Raw genomic sequence first — 22,177 nt, 5'->3', positions numbered from 1 at the left:
ACCCTGTTTGGGGAGAATCATGGAGGAATAGCAAGGAAGCCAAGAAATGGCATCAAGGGTTTGCTCTTCACTAACTTCCCAAAAAAAACCAAACCTGGGGCTGAATTCTCAGTGAGGCGGGCAGTTGGATAGTTTGAGTGTCAGTGTCACAGGGGAAAAAGGCAACAGATGGAAAGTCAATGTTGTTACTGGGAGAGGGTCTGTTAGTGCGCTGGAGTGGAGACAATGTTAGGTAAGATGGACAACTGAAACCAAAGAGACAAATCAAAGAGAAGGCATCCAGAAACTAAACACTACATCCTTCCACTGAAGCCAGAAAGAACTGCCCTGCACTTAGTGCCCGAGTGCTCTGCAGAGAGACAAAAAAGGAATTTGTCTTCAGTCTAATAAGATCTAGAAACCGCTTGTCAGCTGACTCTGGTTCCAAGTTATTTTTTCCCAAGGAAAGACTTTCTTCTGACATCCTTGCAGCCACTTCCAGCTGTGAACAGGTGTTAAGGAGTGATTTTTATTCTCCCTGTCTTTTTTTTATATCAATTAGATCAAGATTAAAAGAGACCATTGAAGATACCTGAAGAGAGGATTAAAAGCTAAATAATCACACAAAACATGTATCTGCAAACTCTTTGGTTTGTTTGGATTTTTTTCATGTTTTTCACTGTACGATTCAGCAGACCTCTGAGAAAGGGCTTTTGATAGCAACTAGAATAATCCAGCTTAAGAAGTCCTTGCAAAGCCCACACCGTAGTAAGAGTGCTAAAGGTTATGAGGTTTCTTAAGTCACGGAGAAGCGCAAGTTGATAAAATTTTGACAATAGGAGTGGATGGCTGCAAGGACTTCCCTTACTCTCTTGGCAAGAAAATAGAAGGAGAATACTGCAAACAAGTTCTCCTATGGGGAAAATTGGTTATTAGAGGAAAAACTGAAAAGCCTTAAGGTTATTGCACAGAAAAGGCATTAACTTGATTCCTCTGGTTACTGTCTTGCCGTGTCCTTTGAAGAGGCAGGAAAGGGAGAAAGGAAACAGGGTATTAGAATCCTATTAAATGTAAGCACCTGCCTTCCACAGTGGAAAACTCCTTGAGGAAGTAGGTAGAAGATTCGTGGTTCCTAAGGGCAAAAATAAATCCAGAGGGGTGTGTGGGAACAACTGGGCTCTCCGGCACCATCAAATGCCTCAGAAATTTCTTAATAAAATAGATTTTCAAATAAATGGTGAAAGGCAATTCTACGGGTCTGATGAGATTGTTTTAGAAACACATCTGTTGAGGACAGTGCAATTCCAAGACAGATTACAGAACAGGGCCCCTCAGATATCATCCTGAAATCCTTAAAAAAAAAATGCAGAATTCTTCCCAAATCAAATTATTAAGTTTTAGATGCTGGAGAGATTCATGACAGATACTAAAATCCCATGCATTAGACCCTCACTTCACTGGCAGAGTAAACCGAATTTGTTCATCCAAATGGCGGTCTCTGAGTGGTAAGGCGTGATGCTCACCTGTCCGGACACAAGGAGATGTAGAGCAGGACAAGCAGCACTGCTCCTACCACGGTTGCCAGCAGCGATCGCATCCAGGAGCTCAGCTGGCAGAAGTTACAGTACTGCACAATGGTGATCAGAATCGCGCAACACATGAACATGGTGTACTGCAACAAAGAGAGAGAGCGGGGTTAGCGTCTTCTTGCTGGCTGGAGCCCTTCTGCACATATATACCAGTGTAAACTAAAGAATGTGTGAAACGAAAGAGAAGGATCTAATTACATCTGTATTCTATGCACAGTCAGTAATCCCTCACAGTGTCTGTTCCAGGAGAGAGCACTTGAAGATGGAGGTCTTCCCTTCAAAGACCAAGAAAACTTTTAGCACAGGTAGTTTGTCACAATTCTCCCTAGATGGAGTTTTTTATTCCTGCATTACACAACTGTTATTTCAGTAACTTTCAATACCTTCAGCTTACCTTTGCAAAAAACTCAGTGCTGCCTCTTCTTAAAAAAAGAGGGAGAAAGGAGGAAAAAAGGAAAAAAAAAAAAAAAAGAAAAAATAAGAAAGAAAAAAAAAGAAGAAAAAAGATAAAAGAAAAATAAGAAAAATAAGAAAAAAGAGAATAAAAGGTAAACATTTATGGTAATCTCTTCTCATTTGCTGGGGTTAGACCCTATCTGTTTTAAACCGGATGTCAAAATTCCACTGCATTGAAAATGTGGAACACGTTCACCCTCAGAAACTTCATCCAATTCCCTTCACTTAAAAACACCTCGTAGAGAACATTATCGTACTGGCCAGCAGCAGGTGAAATCGAAAAGGAAAAAAAAATCTGGTTTGATAACAAAAGGCAGGTATCAGCCATTGTCAACTGATGCTCGGTAACCCAACCATTGTGTCAAATGGTGCCAATTTGAAAGGACAATTTTAGATTTTCTGTTCCAAATGCCCTATCTCAAAAAAACCTCAAACCTTTCCCTTTCCACATCTTTACTGGATAAAGAAAAGGAAGGTCAGGATGGATATGTTGCCCAGAATGCCTTCATTTCCCTGAGATACCATCTTACGGCGATCAAAACTCTCAAGCTGATGTGCAAATTTTGGTTTTATCAAGAATATGCATGGCCATCCAAGCTAAAACAGAGACTCCACAACTACATTATGGAGTTCTGTTCTAGCTATATACTGCATTTTACAGTATCAAATATTCAGTCTCTCCCATTTTAAATTTCCTTTACAGCTGAAATGCAGAGACTGCAGATTAGCAATACTGTAGCATAACAAATAAGCATGTGATTCAGAAGTAGACACAGTGTATGGAAAAAACCTTACATAATCTACCATTTTTAAACCACAAGCACAGATTTTTTTCTTTTTTTCCGAATGACTCAAAAATGGATAAAAGGAATTTCAGAAGTGTCCATAAAAAAACATAATTTAAACTTACTTTTTTTTCCCCCATTTCAGGTCTCCTAAAGTGGCAGAGCACTGGTTCTCCCTCCAAGTGATGCCCCAGCATGAAGCCAGCCTATAGAGGGTCAGGACGTGCTGTGTTTTACTATGTACGCATGGCTTTGGAAAGTTTTTTTTTTCATTCTTGTTTTCATTAATTTTGATTTTAATTATTTTATATCCAGGGAGGGTATAAAATGCTATGAATAAAAAAAAACTTCACAAAACCATGTCATAGTAAAAGATGACACTTACCTGACCCTCTATAGCTTGACTCCATTTCCTAGAACTCCATGACTGCTGGAACACTGAGCACAAGACGAGTTGGGACATCTCTTGGAGAGTGAGCCAACCGCTCCACGACTCTGGAGGACCTGCAAGAGGAAAGAAAGCCAAGTTCATTCTCAGTTGGTGATGAACACCATCATCTCCTGCTGCTGCCTGAAGCATTTGGACCAACAGCCTGATCCGGACAGCTATGGAGAATACTCAGTGAAAAGGTTCTTCCAACATTATTTTTAAACGTTTGGAGAGATGATCAAGGATGGTGATGAATGGGATGATATAAAAATCAGTGGACAGATCTGAGAGATTTGAAGGTTTTTCAGCTCCCTTCAGTGTGAGGAAAACATTCCTACAATTAGTTTATCGGTAGTCATGAGGGAGGAAGACCATCATTAAACTGAAAAAAAAAATTACAGCTTAAAAATAGTAAACTAAAATTCACAAAAGCTAAAAGCTGCAGAATGATTTTAAATATGAGATGTGAAAGAATATTAAATACACTCTTCTGTGACTCTGATAACCATGGAATAATATTTGCTTAAATCAGGAAGGACCGAAATATGGCTGGTCCACACGTTTCCATGGAACAAACACTTCCCAACATCCAGTAATAAACTGTGATAGGAAGAACAAAGAGGATCTGGTCGTTACCTACGCCTAGGGCCATGAAACAGCTAGAGACTTGTGAAACAGAATTCCCTGAACATCCTGGAAAGGAAGGATCATACACTGTGCTACCTAAGAGAAACCTGCAGAGAAACAAACTTTGATCTCTGGTTCCAGTCCATTTTATTCACAATTTTTAAGCATTGATTTTATACTACAATTAGTGTTTAAATTAAACTATTCTTCCCCTTTCTCATTATTTAACTTCTTGTTCCCTTCTTCTGAAAGTTTTTATTAAAGGAGACACCAATTTCCCTTTGGACTTTTCTGTAGCTGGGCTAAATATGCCAATTTCTTTCTGTTCCTTTTCAGAAGAGACCTATTGCTTTCCTTTAACCATTCCCACAACCTCTGCAGGGTAATCATTTCTGTGTACTCAGGTCTCTCTTCTTTGAGTTTCTCCATCTAACTCTGCAAAGAAAACACATCCACTGCTAATACCGTTCACGCTGTTGAGATTCACTAATGTGCATGCCAAGTTTTTAAGTATACACAGCATCTCTGACTGCAAACTATAACTCAAAACCAGAATGAACGCAGAGTCTGAGATACACTGCTCACATTATTTCGGATAAACACCTGCAGAAGTGTTTGGTCTAAGAAAAAATAAGTATGTATGTAGGCAGGCATTTATAGGTACCCCTCTCCTCTTTCGTATGACAGTTTTCAAACAAGCAAGTAACTGTATTTACATAACAAACCAGGCATTTCATCATACACAGAAGCCCTATCCCTCTACGGGATCTGTATCACACAGATGTAAAGCAGGAGGGAGGTGTTAGATCCAAAACATCAGATTATGAAACAGAGTTCGACAACTTACATGTATATTTGTTTCAAAATCAGAGGTGAAGTGCGAAAAAACTGCAAGAGCTGGGAGAGAAACGAGGATTGCACCGAAAAAATGTCGAGGCAGCCAGCCAGATATCATCTCCAGGAGACGCTTGGTACAAGTCATCACCTCCTCCAGAAAGAACGCCATTCTGGAACAAATGAAATCACAGATCCAGGCATTCATGTCAGCGCATCACTTCATACGTCTAATTTACTTGTAATAATATAACTTCAAATCCTTCACTTAGATTGTATGAGCAATCACAACACATTACATGCCACAGCACCTGTTGATAACTTCAGGAGAAAATCCACCTTTGCTGAAAGATGGCCAGTTGTTTGCTCCAGCAAGGGGTGTGAGAGCAAGCGGGACAGTGGGCTTGGAGAAAAACTGAAGGCCAAATTTCACTTACTTGGAAGGTAAACCCATGAAAGACTTCTCTCCATTCATAAATATTTAGCCTTAACGCCAGTGGGGAGAGGGGAAACTTTCACAAGTTAAAAAAATTACTTAACACCAGCAACGTTTGTATACCCTGCTAACAGATCAGTCCCCCAGCGGCCGTGCACATCCACACCGCCGTAACATCACACTGCAACCGAAACCAGTTCTCCCAGTTCCACCCGCCCCGACAGAAGCTCCCGTCTGCAGCCGGAGTCTGTTCCCTCCCGGGAGGGTCGGCAAGCGCAGCGTGGGCTGGGGAGCTGGCACGGCACAGCGGGGAGCGGGGCTGGGGAGCTGGCACGGCACAGCGGGGAGCGGGGCCGGGCGGCCGGGCCAGCTGGCAGCTCCTCCGCTCGCCAGCAGCGCCGCGGCCCAGTTGGCTCCGCGAGGCGCGGGGAGGAACGGCTCTCGCCTCAAGCTGCTGATGGAACGGCGGCCCAAACCTGCGAAGTGCTGAAGGAGCCAACTGGAAGAGCTCTGGAGAGCAGCGTAACAGAGATACTTCTTGAGTGAGAGCATTTCTAATTGCTAACGTGGATAAAGAAAGGTAAAAGGATGCTTAAAGTTCGAGGACACTGCATAGAAAACTGTTATTTATCTATGGAAACAAACCCTTGGGGTAACTTGCTTCTTATAGCTCAAAAACATTAGTCACTCAAGAGAAATCGCAACTGCTGTTCAAGTTTCTAATTATTTTTATGAAGACATCGAAAGGTAACACAGTAGAGTCAGCTTTGTTCAAAGCCGTTTTGTTGTGGACGTATGTAATTAGCAGAATTGGTCTGGGCACATAATTCTGCTATTGTAACAGTGGACTCCAGTAGAGCCCAAACAGTAATAATTACTTTTTTTTTTTTGATAGAGATCCTCACAGAAAAAAAAAAAAAAAAGAGTATAAACACAACATACACTACATATAAAATTCACAATCTCCCAAAGTTACACAAAGTATTCCATATTAAGAGAAAAACTATCTTCTGAGTTCTTAACACTGTTGTCTAAAATATAAGGTATTATGCTGGATAAAAGCTTGATACAAAACAGGATAAATTTAAAGTTCTTTATGTGAATTTGATGCTTATCCCACACTTTAAGTATGTATTATTTATGAATTATATTTTAACTTCCTGGTCTAGAATTTTTTTGAATCTTGCAACCTCAAGCATTTTTATTTAAGATTCAAGAGTTCTTCTCTAATTTAATATATTAAAATCTGGAAATTATACTTAAATGCATTGAAAAAGATAAATTTGGGGTAACAGAATTGAAGACGTTGTAATACATCAGGGCCCCACGAGAGGGTGCTCACAGATTTGTCAGTTCCTAGTTTAACAGACTTTCATTTACACCAAAAATTACAGCTATGTTCCATCACTAAAAAAACTTTACAATAAAGCACAGAAATTAACAAATTGTATATAAAGGAAAATAAAAATATTTTTAAAGCTCTACAGAGGAAGAACTGGGTTTTCTGAAGCGTTACATAGTGTCCTAACTCAGTTGCCTCTAACATCAATGACAGCGGCAGCCAAGTTTGCCCGGTATCGAGCACTTCTGAAAATGCCACCCAAGATCGTGCCTCTAAAAATAAAGTTCAATTCTCCCAAAGCCTACAAATTAGGATTAACATTTACAAGGCTGAACTGTGAGACAGGAAGCTGAACTGGGCTCCAAGGCAGTGCACCCGGGTTCCACCTCCCCGGGCAGCGGGGTGCGGAGCCAGGAGAAGGCAGGCAGGCTGTCTGTCTGTCAGGCAGTCCGTCTGTCTCCGCGACACCTCTGCCCACGCTCTGCCCGATCCTCCGTGTCGCTCCCATGTGGGCTGGCACAAAAGCCAGCTCCGTGGCACGCAAAGCATGGCAAGATACCCAGTGCAGCTCATGTCTCTCACCCCAACCCACACAACAGGGACTCCATGGTGCAGAAAGCTGCTTTTTACATTTTTTTTTGCCAAGCCTCCATGCCAGGACAAATTCTCGTGGGAACTATAGCAACAAATCCATCAGTGAACCTGATCAGTTAATCCTGTAATGAGGATATTTCTTTACTGAGGCAGCTGCAAATTCCAGCACAACGTCACATTTCTTCTGATAATGTTTACCTTCTTCTATTTTTTTTTTCCCCAGTCCAGTATTTATCGCAATGCTCTGCGCTCTGGAATTAAAATGATTGAAATCTCATCCTTCACAAAACAGCAAAAGCCTGTGAATACAGCACAACCCTCCCATTGCAGGGAGAAGTGCATTAAATCCAGACAGCAATGAGAGCTGCAGACAGATTTAATGGCTACAGGGCAGTATCGGTAAATAATGCAGTGCCAGTGGGCAGCTCAACAGGGCTTAAATGCTAAAGCATCCAAGATGTTTACACATGCTGGAGTTCAAATTAGTAACTTTGACATAAAAGATTAATGGGTAATGTTACCATCATTTCTGTATTTACTGGCACTTTTAAAATCAATTCCCATAGTTCAAATCAAAAGCTTTTGGCATGGGAGCAATTTGGTGGGATATTAAATACTAAAGTCACAGATGTTAGAAATAAATAAAGGCAAACAGAATACATTGCTCTGCCTTGCATCAATACTCTGTATCAGTCATGTTGTAACAGAACAGTTTCATTAAGCTCTAGTTGCAGAAAACAATTTCCATTCCTGGTCATTGGGAATTTAAGAAGATCCGACTGGGTGGCCGCAGGGTCTCAGCTGTGGACAGACCCCGGGGCTACTTCAGCAAGCCCTGGGAAGCCAAAGTATCAGGCAAAGGCCAGTTTTTCTCCATCAGACAACAGCAGTTTCCCATTTAACTGTTTTACTCGCTTGCTTTCTTCACCCAGAAGGTAGGTTGTGTGTTTTCCCTCCGGAAAGGTACTTCTGAATTCCTGAAGCAACTTACCGAGTGCTCCTACCTCTCACTCTTTTGAATAGGGTTGAACTATCCACTATTCTGACCTCATCTCTTCACCCAGAAGTCTTCACTGAAGGATGCTATCAAAAGCAACAGGGTTTTTTTAAACAAACTTATCTATAACAAGTTTTATTCAAGAACAAGAACTAGATGTCAAAAGTATCTAGTTAACAAAAATCCTGTTTTTACAACCAAAATAGTGGGCAGATGCCTTTTACCTGTATTCCTACAGAAGCACTAAGAATCCCAACTGAAGCCTCACACGCTGTCATATGTTCAGTGACATTTCCCAAGATATTTTTCTAAAATAGTAGAACTTTAGGACCTCTTACACTTCAGCTGAATTAATGAAAGTCAAAGTAGTCACATTTCAAGTGGGCAGGAGGAGATTCTTTGCACTACATTTACAGAACAGGAGATGACATGTTCCACAGGCTTCCAAATGAAGCACCATTTTTTGCGTGCAGCTTTATACAATTAATTTTAGAGTGGCACTTGCAATAACAGTGAGATCCTCATCCATAGATACTCCAATAATTTATTGTCAGACACTTGGGAGGAATCAAAACACCCTTCTCCCTTGAAAGCCTTAATCCATGAGGACTTCTTCTAGAACTTTAGAGTTTTAACTCGTTCCTTGCTGTACAGGCAGTAACAGTGCTCTGCTCTCCCGCTCCTGCAGCTGGACTAAAGGTCTTGGCCACAAGAGCTGTAGCGAGTACTTCCTAGGCTGAGTCCTGGGTTCAATTAAAAGTTAGACTGATTTAAAGACAGGGTGTTTCGCATCACGATAATGAAAATACAATGAGAAACTTAGGCAAGAATTTTGTGGTCCTAAAATAATCCCTTTTCCTGAAATCCTGGGATTGTGCCCAGCATTGTAGTCCAATCTCCTCCCTTCAGATATCTCGGTGGTATTCTGTGATTGTCATTTGGGATGACATTTCTGCACAGGAAGTTCCGCACCGTTTCTGTGCATAACGAGGGCTCAGAGTGAGCAGTCCTCACTCTGAAGAGGATTTGAAGAGGAAAAAGATGACTTTCTTCTTTCTGCTCAAGGGAACTGTACAGGAGTGTGCGCCTCAGGTTGTGGAGTGTATTTTATGTATTTACTATAAAGTAAAGCCATATTATGGATTCAAAACAAAAAAACCCCTCCAAACCAAAATACGTATCGTTTCCTAAGATGTTCCCCTCAAATACACCACTGCCATTGCATTTACAACCAAAAACCTACCCAGAAAGCTTCTGAGATTTGAATCTACAAAGACTGCTCTTTTTTGGTGTTATAGTATGAGGCTATTTTCAAGAAGGTGCCCTGGGTAAGATCTAGTCTGACCTCAGCTGATCCTGTTTTGTACTTTAAGAGATTTACTGAAGTGTTACCTTAGATGTGATGATCGGAACTAAGCCAAATACAAATTATACCTCATTAACAGAGGAAAGCTTGCCGATGACAGCAAGTTCCTGAGAATCAATTGCTTGTAACTGTGGAGTAAATACAGTGATTTATAGACACTTCCCTCCTACCAAAAGGAAGGAGCAACACATCTCTCACTTGCACGACAGGGGCTCCGGGCACCAGGGATACCTGCTGACGTGATTCCTACGTCCCTGCGCCCCAGCTGAGGTAGGGCAGGGGAGGGCAGCAATCGCTCATCCCACCCAGCAACCCGTTTCCCAAACTAACCATGAGAATTTGTGGGGTCTCAAGATTCATGGTCATCTTGATTCCAATGAATGCAGCAAGCACTGCTGACTACCGATCATCTGCGCCTGTCGTAGCTGTGCAGGAATTGCAATATTGCAATATCCCCTGCATGCCCAAACCTCCTGCATGCTGCCAGTACAGTGTTCACTGAAAATCTGTTATTACTACGCCAGGTGGGATGATGAGCTTTGATGGCTGCATACAGGTGTTCTCCACAGTGTGAGATGTTTCTTAACTTTTTTTTTTTTTTTTTCAAATCAGAATTAAGCACAAAAGAATGATTAATATTAAAAATTACGTATTTCTAAGACTTAGGAGTGATCCTGTAACACTTGCTTTTTAAATCTCACTGACTTTAAATGAGGCATCCCAGCTGGCTTAAAAAGTCAAATTCAGACTTTAAGCTAACTTAGTCTCAGGAAAATATTTTAAAAGTCAGGGGCAAAACAAAATAGTGTTAAGAAAACATTATAAAGCCACTTAAACTCACTTCAGTAATGGCCCAGGGTCACTATCAGAGAGCATGGCTCTCAACATAGTGCTGCAGTGAAGCTAAACCTCTGCACAGCTGTACATGGCTCAGAAAGACAAAACCACTTCGCAAATTCTTGACTATATACAAGGTGTTTCAAATAGATGGACTCAATTTGAAATCACTATAGCTTTGAAATTGGGTCCATCTTTTTGAAACATCCTGTAGAAAGCACATTGAAAACAACAATATGCCTTCTCCTTAAGAAACTCATAAACCACCAGTTACACAACAGGATTGAAACAAAACCTTATGTACCTACACATTAAAAAATTCCTAAGATTATAACAATAGGGTTTTTTTTAATAAATGTACAAAATAAGAAAAGACAAATGCAATGCAGCATTGGAAAAAAACAAGTGGGGACAATTAATGAATTAAAAAATACTAAAATGAAGTACTTTGATAAGGTACCTACAAGGTGAAACAACAGCAGAATTGCTTCTAACTTGTAATTATGAAAGCATTTTAACTTACACATACCTGATAGATTTGCGGAACTACAAGTGAGGACACACGTTTCCACACACCACCCTTGTAACATGCTCTTGTGTCAGAAGGAAGCGCAGTGAAAACGGGTGATGAGGAGGGCAGAAAAGACTTGCTCTCACAAGTATAGACAAACAAATTATTATTGGGTCTGTCATCTGGGTTAATAACAGGTTACACGTGGTATCTGTACAAATCGGACAACACGCCCAGGAGAGCGGGAGCTTTACTGAAAGCTGCAGTCTTCTGCTGCACTTGAATGTGTTAGTAGCTCCAACATGCCTGGGGGAAACCCCACATTACTAGGAACCGCACAGTAACCACTCACCAAGTAGTTACAAATGCCAGGGTAAGGCCCGTAAGTGTCTTAAAAGTCCAGAACCACATTCTGTGGCTGACTGGGCACAAGTCAGGAATGAGAAGTCACTGTTACGTATCGGGTATCTGCAGCCAAGCCTCACCCCCAGGGGCAAGGAGAGGCAGGGGCAGGGGCTGCAGGGACGGACAAGAGCTCAGGGACTGGGCATTCTCCGCTGCCGCTGTGAAGAGGCAGCGCTGAGGCTGACACCGCTGGGCAGTCCTGCCAGCTCACCCCTTCTGCAGCAGCGTGTCACACAGCCCAGGACTCGGGGGAAATGCTGAACTCCAGTTACGTGTCAAACAGAAAACACAAACTGTTTGAATATTAAACCCATGAGACTTGAAATGGAGATCATTCAGAAAACTAATTCTGGACAGATGTGACTTTTGCAGCCCACTCCCCCCCCACCCCCGGCCTTTTTTTTTGAGAAAAGAACTGCTCTTTGCATTTCTGATACATTCTTTCAGTTTTAACCCCAGAATGGTATACTTTTATCTAGGAATTTAAAGGCAGAGTTGTTGTTTTAGAAGGACAGATAAAACTTTTCTGTTTGAGTTCCCTCACTCTGATAGCCTTGTGAGGGGAGAAGATAGCCAGTTGCGTGTGGCATCCCAAGGAACAATAAGCAGGGGCAGGCATGGCATGCAGATTCTGATTCCTTAAGTGGCCTCTATGAGAGTCACCTTTCGCTCCTACAAATTCTGTAGCTTGACCTCTCTTTACACAAGATCTGCCGCAAGCCTTCTCAGCTTCACTAACACCGTTCTCTAAATAGTACAGACCATCCAAGTGAGTTCCTGGGGTGCTGTCAAACAAGATGTTGCCAAACCAGCCACCATTTCAGTTCCCATTGCTATTTCAATACTTTCTTATGCTTTATTTACCTAATTGAGATGACAAGGGACAGCACCTCTAGCAGGATGGCGATGACGAACACCACGACTGCTGCAGGAGGTGGAGGGGATGCGACCATCCCATGTTTCAGGAAACACGTGACAGACAGTATGAGGAAGACTATGGTGGAGAGGAACACGTCCAGGAGTGAGCTGAAGGTAGCACTGGCAAATGTCTTCACTGGAGCATTCCTTATAACCTGTGTGGAATCCAGGGATTGAGAGAAGGGATGAAAATTAAGAAATGCCATTTTGCTGAACTCAACTGTATCATAAACAGCAGCCTACAAAAACAAATAAAAGAATACAGAACTTTTTGCCACTTCATTAATCCAACATGAGTACTGCTTTGAAACAAGAAACAGAAGAGGTAGTTTGATGGCTATCACAGTTCCCTGAGAATAAATCTGTGTTGAAAAAAAAAAGTACTGGCAGTACAGTCCCTGGGTTTGGGGTGAATTTTACACAATATTATGATACTGAAATAAACAATATGAAAATTAGCTGTTCTGTGCAAAGAAACATGAAACCCATAATTACCAGCAGATAAAGCTATAAGAAGTTTTCTTCGAGGATTTTCATTTAAAATAATAATAGATTTTACAATAAACCTTTTAGATCCAATGGTTCTTTAAGAAAACTCTCCAAATACCACTCTACAGAAACAGCTACTTGTCTGTGGCAGAATTTACCTCTCCCTTTCTGACCAGTTTAAAAGCAGCAATTGGGACCCTCTGTAATCGGAACTGATGACAGCCCAGGACACCAAGTTCTGCTCTTCCGTAAGCCCTTACCACACATTCCCATCCATCTTGTCCTGGCCCCAGTGCTTGTGCAGCTGTGCTGTGCACTACTTTGGCCAGTCCAGCTGAAAACTAGATCATGAGCTCCACATCCTGGCTTAATCCAATGAGCCCAGTGTTAAGAGTGTTTGTATCTGCCTGAGGGACCACAGAAAGCAAGTTCCAAAGAAAAAAACCAAAAAGTATGTTATCAATGTCACCATGAAGTAGCCCAGCTTGAGTACGCTGGTTTGATTTGGAAATTTTGTTTGCTCCTCAGAACACTATCTGCACTCAGCTATACTGTGAAATGAACTTGTTCCTCATTTGTACCTCTCTGCAACCCAATAAATTCAGCTAGCATCATTTCAGTGCCAAAATCACCTTTTCATCTGAACTGTAACAGAATCCTGTTAGTCCACAGAGAACATGACATAAATTGAATTACGGGAAGCAGCACTGTGACAGCATTAAGGGTGCCCTAATAGTATTAAGTTGTGCCTTAATTTCCGAACAAGAACAGGCCAGCCAAGCTCTTGGGAAGTGGAGCTGCTTACAGAGAAGGATCGCAAGCCGAGTATGCAGCGGGCACTGTGCAATGAGGTGAACTCGGGTGTTGGAAGTGACTGTCAGCAACAGTTCCCTGCAAGGCAATTAAAGAACCAGCAGTGCTAACAAACCATTTCACTCTCCCAAGAGAAGATTTGTTGTTGTTTTTGACCCAGTGCTATGCTAATATTAAGGCTCAAACAGGTTTTGCCCCAATGCTGCAGTTACGAGTCCAGAGTGAAGATTCCCACTCCCAGGAAGTTTTACATAATGATCTTCACATTAATAGCTTGCCACTAACAAAATGCAGAGCCCACTTTCCTGCTCCTTCCATGAATTTCCCACATACCCACATTAATACGTCAATCTGTCTATGCTTGACTCTCATTGCTTCACTTCTCTTTCCAATCTTTCCACTGGAAATAACTCAATTTACTTTTTCCTGTATAGTTTATGCAAATTTTGCAGGCTGTATCCCATAAGAAATTTCTCCCCGCTGTTGCTAGATGAGCTTTATTCAGAGAGATGCCATTGGAATACAGTGCTGCAGGATGACTATGGAGTTCCTGAACAAAGTGAACAAACCAAACTGCAACACTACTATGTTTCCCTTTGTTATAAAAGTAAGTTAGGTCTCACTTTTAAACATTGGAAAACAAGTAACTAGGAGCTATTGCTAAGGTCAACGTGACAACACTGCCCAGAACAGAAAGCAGCCGATGAACAGAAAGCAACAAGCAGCAGAAGCAGAAATCCTGCCTGCCCTCAGATGTAGGGCATACTGGGAAGAAAATAAATCAACAGCTACATTTATCACGATGTGATTCTGCCAGACAGATGACCCAAACTAAGAGCCCAACACTACTGGAAGGGAAAGGCCCATTCCCCTTCCTACTGCTGGATACTTATCTTGCACTGGCTCTAGCATTTGCCAACCACTCTGTGAGCCGCTGGTTCAATACAGCAGAACACAGACCCAGACAGGAGAAAAGAAAAAAAAAAAGCCCCAAACAGAAATAGAACTCCATGAATATTTTATGCTAGGCTAGTAAAATGAACTGGCTCACAGAAGGGAAGGCTGATGAGCGCCAGAGCCCCTAGAAGGGGCAGGGAAGGGTAGGAACAAGGAGGGGAGAGCAATTGCCCTCTTTCTGCAGCAGCTTTTCAGCAACTTGTGGAAATGCAGATTCAGTTAGTGCTGACACCTAACATCATTACGTGTAAACATAAAACATCTCACCAGTTCATATCAACCAGGCAGGAGTTTCTATTGCCTTGGAAAGCTGGCAATACTATTAGCCCCAGAGGGGATTAAGGACTTTTTACACTCAGTGCAGAATCCTGAAGAGAACACCAAGTTCCTTACAACTTACTCACTGTTCCTTGCAGTTACTCAGTGTTTTGAACTGCCTGTTTCTGAATGCAGCACACTTAGCAAACTTACAATATTTGAGTTCAGAGCAGGTTTAGGTTCCACAGGGATAATAATGAAGCTGTGACATGAAGAAGAATCAAATTCAAAGTTATTATTCTCAAAGTCAGGATATTTGATGAGAAGACAAGTAGTAATTGGACCTCTACATTCAGCTTAGCATGGTTCTCTGGCCTGCCCAAAGCCTTAAAACATTAGCCTGAATATGGAGAAAAGGCAGGTAAAAAGTAATTAGTGTATCTTGGTGGACTGTGAAAATATATTTCCAACCTAAACACTGGACTAGACTCAGAGCATGGCACAAAACAGGTAAGCTGAGACTGTTTTCAGAGGCAGCAATACCAAGTAGTAAATCACATTCGACATTTAATGACCCTTGTCATTGACTGCAACGAAATGTGTTAAAAACAATGACAGACAGTTGCTTAGATAGATTACAGAAGGAAACCAACGTCAGGAGAAACACACCTCTTCCTGATAGCTTGTCCTGTAGGCCATCTCCAAATCCTGATCCAAGAAGTTCAGGCTCAGCTTGTTAATGGGTGGTTTAAAGAAGTAGTCCTTCATGAGGCTAAAGAGAAGAGACAACATCACCATCAGTTTATTCAGCTGTAGCTCTTTTAGAGCCCCCTGTTCTGTGGTTTCTGCTTCCAGGGATGCTGGCGCTTGGCTTCGAAGTTCCTGTCGCTTTTCTTCACTCGCTCAGTAAAAGGTAATACTTTACTAAAAAATGAGAGAGCAAACTTTTATATTTTCAGGAAGAGACTAACAAGTCCTTCCAGAAACTTAACAGTTGTAACCACAGATGACTACAGATAACTGTAACTGAAGCCAGCAAATGGTAAAGGTTAATTGCTGCTAGAGAGGCACAACCTTAGGAGACGTGTGGCTGCAGGATATTTGTGTCCTAGGGTGGAATTCTATCGTTCAAAGCAGCCAAGGATGACAAAGGTGACAAATTGTTAGAAAAAAACCCAAACAAACTTGTCCATTTTAGAAAAAGCACTTGTTATTTCAAAGACACTAAAATAACTCAGTAACTCAACTGGGAACATTCCGTTAATGATCCGGGCCACAGAGAAACAGAACCTGAGGAGATGGATAGCTTACATTTACTTCTGAAACAGAAGATTTGAAATCACTGGAATTACCAACAAAGGCCCTGACAAATAATGAAATTAGCTCACTAGGACTAGCAAACCAGAAGGCAGTATCTACCAGAGGGTGTTTATGCACTCCTTCACCTTATCTTCCAGCACCAGGTGCAGGAAAAAAACCAACCAAACCAACCAACCCAAACATAAAAAGAGGCCTCAATCATTAAAAAGTCGTTTCTATTCCCCACCCTCTGGAACAAAAATACAACATTTTTTTGCGTTTTACATTAGTTGCAAGAGGTTTATGAGGAAGTTTTCTAACAACATCTATGGCACTTGATCTGCAAACCTTGTCTTTCTCTAGTAGGTGTCAAAGAGCTGAAAGGATTTGATGGTCACAGAGTAAGGTCACACCTGCTTATACCATTTATTGCTGGTTTAGCCCGTCGTCCGCTCTGCTGTGCAGTCCTCATCTGAGACTTCGGAACACGCACTCTCGCTGTGAACCTCCTTTCATTTTCCAGCAACCCATTCCACTTGTTATTTATACTGCACTGTTTTAAAAATTGCTGTAGGATCTGAAATGGGGCTGCTTCTTTCCAAGTGCTATTCCCATTTTGAAAATTATAGCACCAGAGCAACAATTAGAGTGGGCTATTTTCAAGTTGATAACTCTAAGCAAAAATCAGAGAAATGCACAGGAGATCAAATTCTGAGCAGATGAGGAAGCTGAAGGATCCTACAGAACTATGCCCGAATTCTTTTATTCAGGGGTTTGTTTTTGTTTTTTCTATTTATATTTCATGAACACTTAAGCAAAGAGGTTTTTTGGAACTACAAGCTCCCCAGTACAAGATGACATGTGGCAAGTATTTTTCTCTTGAGATGCAAGACCAACCAAACACACATGGTGATGCTGTGCAGGAGCCGCAATGGTCTCAGGATGTAGGAAAAACAACCTGGTTTACCAGTGCAGCACGAAACAGAAGGTGTAAGATGGTGACACCAGGGCTAAGGCAGCGTTTCTGACGCCAGCAGCCGTATTGCGCCAGCCCAGCTCCATGCAAATAGTCATCTGTCCCAAAGAGGAAGACCCGGGTTTAGTTGACTAAATGCAGTCAAGTACATAATCTGATTCCGAGGGGAGGCTGTGCCTCCCCAGCACAACCAATTTCTGTTTGCCCTGAATCAAGCAAGACTGGGACGTGGGTGATGAAAGAAATAAACAGATTTTTAAAGTATTTAAAGAGGAAGGTGACCCAGGGTGGGAGATGAAGTGCTGCACAGAACCTAGCTGCTGGGGGAACTTCACATTGCCCTGGGACTCTGATCTGCAAGTCTAAAGAGATCATTTCTACATACTGTTCTGATTAGCACCTGAGTACTTGTTTCTTGTACTTCAAAAGGTTTATAACCTAAGGAATACGTAATTTTTCTTGGAAACAAAAATCTAAATAGTGAGAACCCTTTGAGGCTATCCCCAATGAAATTAAGTTTAAACATTTTGTACTCTTACACTATAGTTTTCTTTTAAAATATGCAGCAATATGCAAATGAACAAAGCATGGTATTTTTATAGTGGCTGTAGTAAGGTCAGACTCAAAGCTCAAACTATACACTGTTTGCCAAATATTTATAATCAAGTTGTAAGAAGATGCAAACCGATAACTTCTGTGAAAAGGATTCTTACATAATGCAATAATACAAACATGTCACACCAGCACTGGCTTTATTGTTGTTATTTTTAAAGACAACTGGAACCATGCTGAGACATCACCTCCAAGGTGAAATCTCAGCACGCCAAGAGACCAATGGCCACTCATGAAACTCTCAGTCACCTGAACCCCAGAAAGAGGCTGGGAAATGAAAAACATCACCAGTGTCCAGCATTTCAGCCTAGCTAACCCCAACCAGCTCCCTAATGCCACGTACCGGCTCCCGAACCCTCTCTCGGATACGTGTAACTCTTCCCAGGTGTACAGGGAGCCTGTGTGATTAATTTATGCACCTTATCACCATCTCTGGGTTAGGTACCTTCTGTTAACACAATTTTATATCAGAACACCAGCATCGTGCAGCACAGTGGAATCACCGCCCAGCACGGGGAAGCTCACGCTTTGCTGCTGCTGGGTTTGCAGTAACATAAAACAAAAACTGCAAAACTCTGGTACTATGATTAAGAATGGGGGTTTCATGCAAGATGAACAACGAGAAGTTTGGACTTCACCCCTTCCCTGGAAAAAACTCAAATTTCCCATTCAAACACCCTCACACATACTAGATTTGTTGAGATTAACAATATATTATGTTTCACAGTAGGAGATCCAGAATGTTTTTAAAATGACTTATTACATATAACTTCACATTGAGAAATGTTAAAAAAGATTAATGTAAAATAGTAGGCTTAAACCATTTTGCATAGACCTAATTAATCAGAAGATTATTTTTGGAAAGTTATGTTTACATGAACTGAACTCAGCAGAGAATTTTCCCTGGCAACAAGAAATGGCCCACTTAATATGGTAATGATGATATTTAATTGAGACCAAAAAAAAGCTAAGCTTTAGCTGATGTCAAATCATGGTCCTTCTTTTTCCTTTTGTCTGAATCAGAAAGAATTATCCATGTTCTAAGTGGAGGAAGAAAGCTCCAGGAACACAAGAGCTTGAGTTAGGTATCTTCAGCAGATTAAGAACACAAATCAAGCTACTTCTGCAACTTAAAATTTGCAGAAAGTTAGAAAATCCAATTTGTTCTTGCTGATTTTTTGCCGACATTTGGACTTTCTCAATCCGTCTGTCTTTTAATATTTGAAAATATCAGCTAAAACGCTATTATCAGCCACTAATGACAGATCACACATAGAGGGGGGAAAAAAAAAAAAAAAGGCAAAAAAAAGCGCGCTAAAATTTAATTTAAGTTGGCCACAGGAGAAAGGTAATCTGAAAAAATCTAGAGAAGAGACTAGAGAGGGACTGGTGTCCCCTCCTCTCACTGCTCCTGCTTTAGTCCTGTTTCCAGTTAAGATGACACCGTCCCTGTTCCAAGCAGCCTGGAGTCTATATGAGCATGCAGTTTCAAGGATATTTAGATAAAACACCGCTAATCTGAGTGAAAGGAGTGAAACAAAAGTAAGAAAATCCATAAATAATAACAAACTCAAGTTATCGGTTTAGCTGATCCAGTCAAGTCACTGCCATAAGGGAGATATGGTTGTGTGTTTACAAAAAAAAAATCACACACTACTGAATTTTGAAGAACCTATTTTTGTCTGCCCAAAATAAGATGGTGGGTTTTGTTTGTTTGGTTTGTTTGTTTTTAAACAGAGAGAGAAGCTAACTTTACAAAATGCTGTAGGTAGATAGTAGGTCCAGGAGAATTCACTCCTATTCATTCTGCTTTCAAGCCCAGTAGGATTTCTAGGTAGTAGTTAGTCACACGATGTTATCAGATGTCGTTCTTTTGCTATAGAAAAATGTGAGTTTTGTGGTTCAGATGCTACGTTACACTTTTAATTGCAGAGGAAGGTAGACGCTATGTGCATTAAGAGGACTTTTGAATGTAAAGATAAGAGTTCAACTTCATGACAAGTCATTTACAGACTATTTTTCCTTTTCAAAGATGACTGAAGAATGACTGTTCACCAAGGAAACAATTAAAAACCTGTCTTTACATATTCCTGAGCAGAATGTTTCTGATATCAAGTTTCTACTGTAGTTTAAGCATAATATAGACTAAGATTAGAAAACATATGACCTGTTGTGTGTTAACAATAAATACTGACAGTAGACAAAAAGCACACAAAGATTAAAGATATGAGACCCCTGTTACCACCTTCTCACCTTTATACAATTTTACATTGCACAGCTCGATTTTCCTTACCTGTCTTCTTTAATTACATCCACAAAGTGAGCATCTGTCTTTTCTCTGATGTTTTTGAACCTCAAAGGAAGGAGAGCTGATTGATCCAGACTCACTCCACCCCATCTTCCTTTCTCTTGCAACATTTCATAGAGTGAGGTTTGACTATTGCTGAGCTTTTCTTCCTGTGGAGGACTCAAAAGTCCATTCTGAGTCTTTGGGCTGTGTCCTCCTGGAGCCTGGATGACAGAAAGTAAAACATACATGGAGAACAGTAGTGGTTGAGAAAGTAGACTGAAGAGATTTCATGGAACAAAAGTTGAAACAAGTTCTTCCCTCAACATGCTGAGTTTTTACCTGCCCATGTTAAAGACTTAACTCCACCTGCCTCGAAATCATTCACATCTTCTGCAAGTACACACCTATTCAGGTGTTGTCTTTTTGCTTTTTCTGTACCAAGTTTCCAAAGAGCAGAAAACGAAGTACATTTTTACCCATGCAATGAAGACCTACCACAAGCACAAATTTCACTCATTCATCTTAAGGTCAAGATTCTTCTAAAAAGCTTTTTAAATACCTACTTAAGCTGTGCTATCTTTCCACAGGTCATCAGACAACCTGCTCTGCCAGCCCTTGCTGATGCATCCCCGACCGCCACAGCCCTGCTGCTTCCAGACAGAGCCTCCTCCTCTCTCCTACCTGTGGGAACAGCCCTTTTGTGCACCCCATCATCCCACGAAAAAATTATCCTGCAAATTAAGGTACATTTTCTTCACTATTATATACTTATTTCTGGCTTTCTTTGCCTTTGTATTAGTTAATACTGCATTTTTAAATTCTGACACCAGCTTGCAACACAGCTTAGGTACACTGTATTATCAATTCTGCTTTCAGTCATTTGAGAACACAAAGTACTTTGAACCAAAAGTTACACTATTTTCATGGAACCTGAAGTTCCTCCTTTTACATTTTGTTTGATCTAGACCAATATGCACTGAAGCAACTAAAAAAAAAATTAGACAACTAAGTATGGTTAGAATGAAAATGAACTGCAGTTAGTCAGGATCATTTCTGAATGCAAACATATATCAAACTTAGTGTATATGACTGTTCATTTCCCCCCTCCATGTCTTATCATTTATCACGTATCATTTATCCTCGTCCTGAAACCCACTCATGACAGAACTTTCTTCATTTCTGCCTGTACAGCAGTGACAAGCTCCTCCACAAGACTATTCTTGGATGCCACCACAGTGACCATAAATAAATACCACAAATATCATCACCACCCCAACCATGCACTGAAATATGTTACTTAGATCATAAAATCAACTTTGTTAAAGTTAAGAAATATCTGTTTTCTTGCTGCCCATGCAAAATTAATTCAACCTCCTTGTGTATGTATCCTGTAAAGCAAATGAGGCAGATGAGCACAGGCAGGTTTAATCAAAAGGTGCAGACACGATCAGTGCTGATACAAGACTGATGGAGCAGCAGGAGAATGTCACCTCGTGCAGGGCAGAGACAGAAAGCGTTCCGGCTTGGCTCCCTATCACTGCCAAGACCTCAACAGCTAAAAAGTCATAACGAGGTGTGTTGGAAATGTTCCCTGGAGCTCCAGGAAAAGCAGGAGGGAGGTGGCCTGTGCTTCCCCTTCCTCCCGGCCCAGAGGGACGCAGGATCCCGGCCGTGGGCTGCCCCGATGGAGGTGTGAGCCCCCAGAGCCACGTGCTGGGAGCCGGGAGGCGACAGGATTCCCAGTCCAGTCCAGTCCCTTCTACCACTCACAACAGCTGTTTTGGCAGCTTGCAGGTGTTCACAGCACAGTGACAGCAGCTGACGAAGTAGAATAGGAAATTCAGTAGTTACCTTGGTGTGCTGCCAATGTTTTGCTAAATAACATAATCAACAGAAGAGAAAGGTGATTTCAGCAACACGTACCTCAGCAAAATCCGAACAAAACCCCTTGGACCGCAAAGGCACTTGTGCATGGCAGAAGGGCACTCTCTGAGTAAGCCAGAGGCACAAGAACTCACATAAAAGGTCATCAGTTTCTTTTCTAAGGGAAAACATTCAGCATCTTCAGAGCAAGCCCCCCTGCAAGTGTACGGGGTTATCCAGCCCGCCCAGAGGGAACACGGCTACGGAGCACAGCCGAACTGCAGTGCCAGGGGATGCGCTCTGCTTGGGGATGAGGAGAACTAACAAAGGCAAACCAAAGAGAACTGTCCAGTAAGTTGCTAGAAGTGAAGGGTCTTCACTGTGCGGTGTGGTTTGGTTTTGTTTGATTTTATTTTTAAATTTATGTTAAAGATTATATTTGCTCAGAGCACTTCCCAGAACAACTTCAGGCCTCAAAAAAAAAAAGGGGGGGGGGTCATAGTTATCACCTTTT

At 41.5% G+C, this 22,177-nt stretch overlaps 1 protein-coding gene across 4 annotated transcripts in view; it reads right to left on the bottom strand.

Moving 5' to 3' along the window:
* The window catches only part of ADCY9 (adenylate cyclase 9), a 92,939-nt gene that overhangs the window by 18,246 nt on the left and 52,516 nt on the right, over positions 1-22,177 (bottom strand). For all 4 annotated transcript variants that reach the window (XR_010607018.1, XR_010607019.1, XM_065645287.1 and 1 more), the window contains 5 exons: positions 19,804-20,021; positions 15,293-15,395; positions 12,053-12,261; positions 4,714-4,873; positions 1,503-1,651 (listed from right to left, as the gene is read on the bottom strand). Coding sequence is in view for 2 of the 4 variants with exons in the window: in XM_065645287.1 (XP_065501359.1) it covers positions 1,503-1,651; positions 4,714-4,873; positions 12,053-12,261; positions 15,293-15,395; positions 19,804-20,021 (839 nt within the window). In the remaining 2 variants the exon portion in view is untranslated. The remainder of the gene's footprint in view (positions 1-1,502; positions 1,652-4,713; positions 4,874-12,052; positions 12,262-15,292; positions 15,396-19,803; positions 20,022-22,177) is intronic.

This window comes from Caloenas nicobarica, chromosome 14 (genome assembly GCF_036013445.1).
Source record: "Caloenas nicobarica isolate bCalNic1 chromosome 14, bCalNic1.hap1, whole genome shotgun sequence".
Taxonomy (NCBI): Eukaryota; Metazoa; Chordata; class Aves; order Columbiformes; family Columbidae; genus Caloenas; species Caloenas nicobarica.
This window is presented reverse-complemented; position numbering and strand designations above follow the sequence as displayed.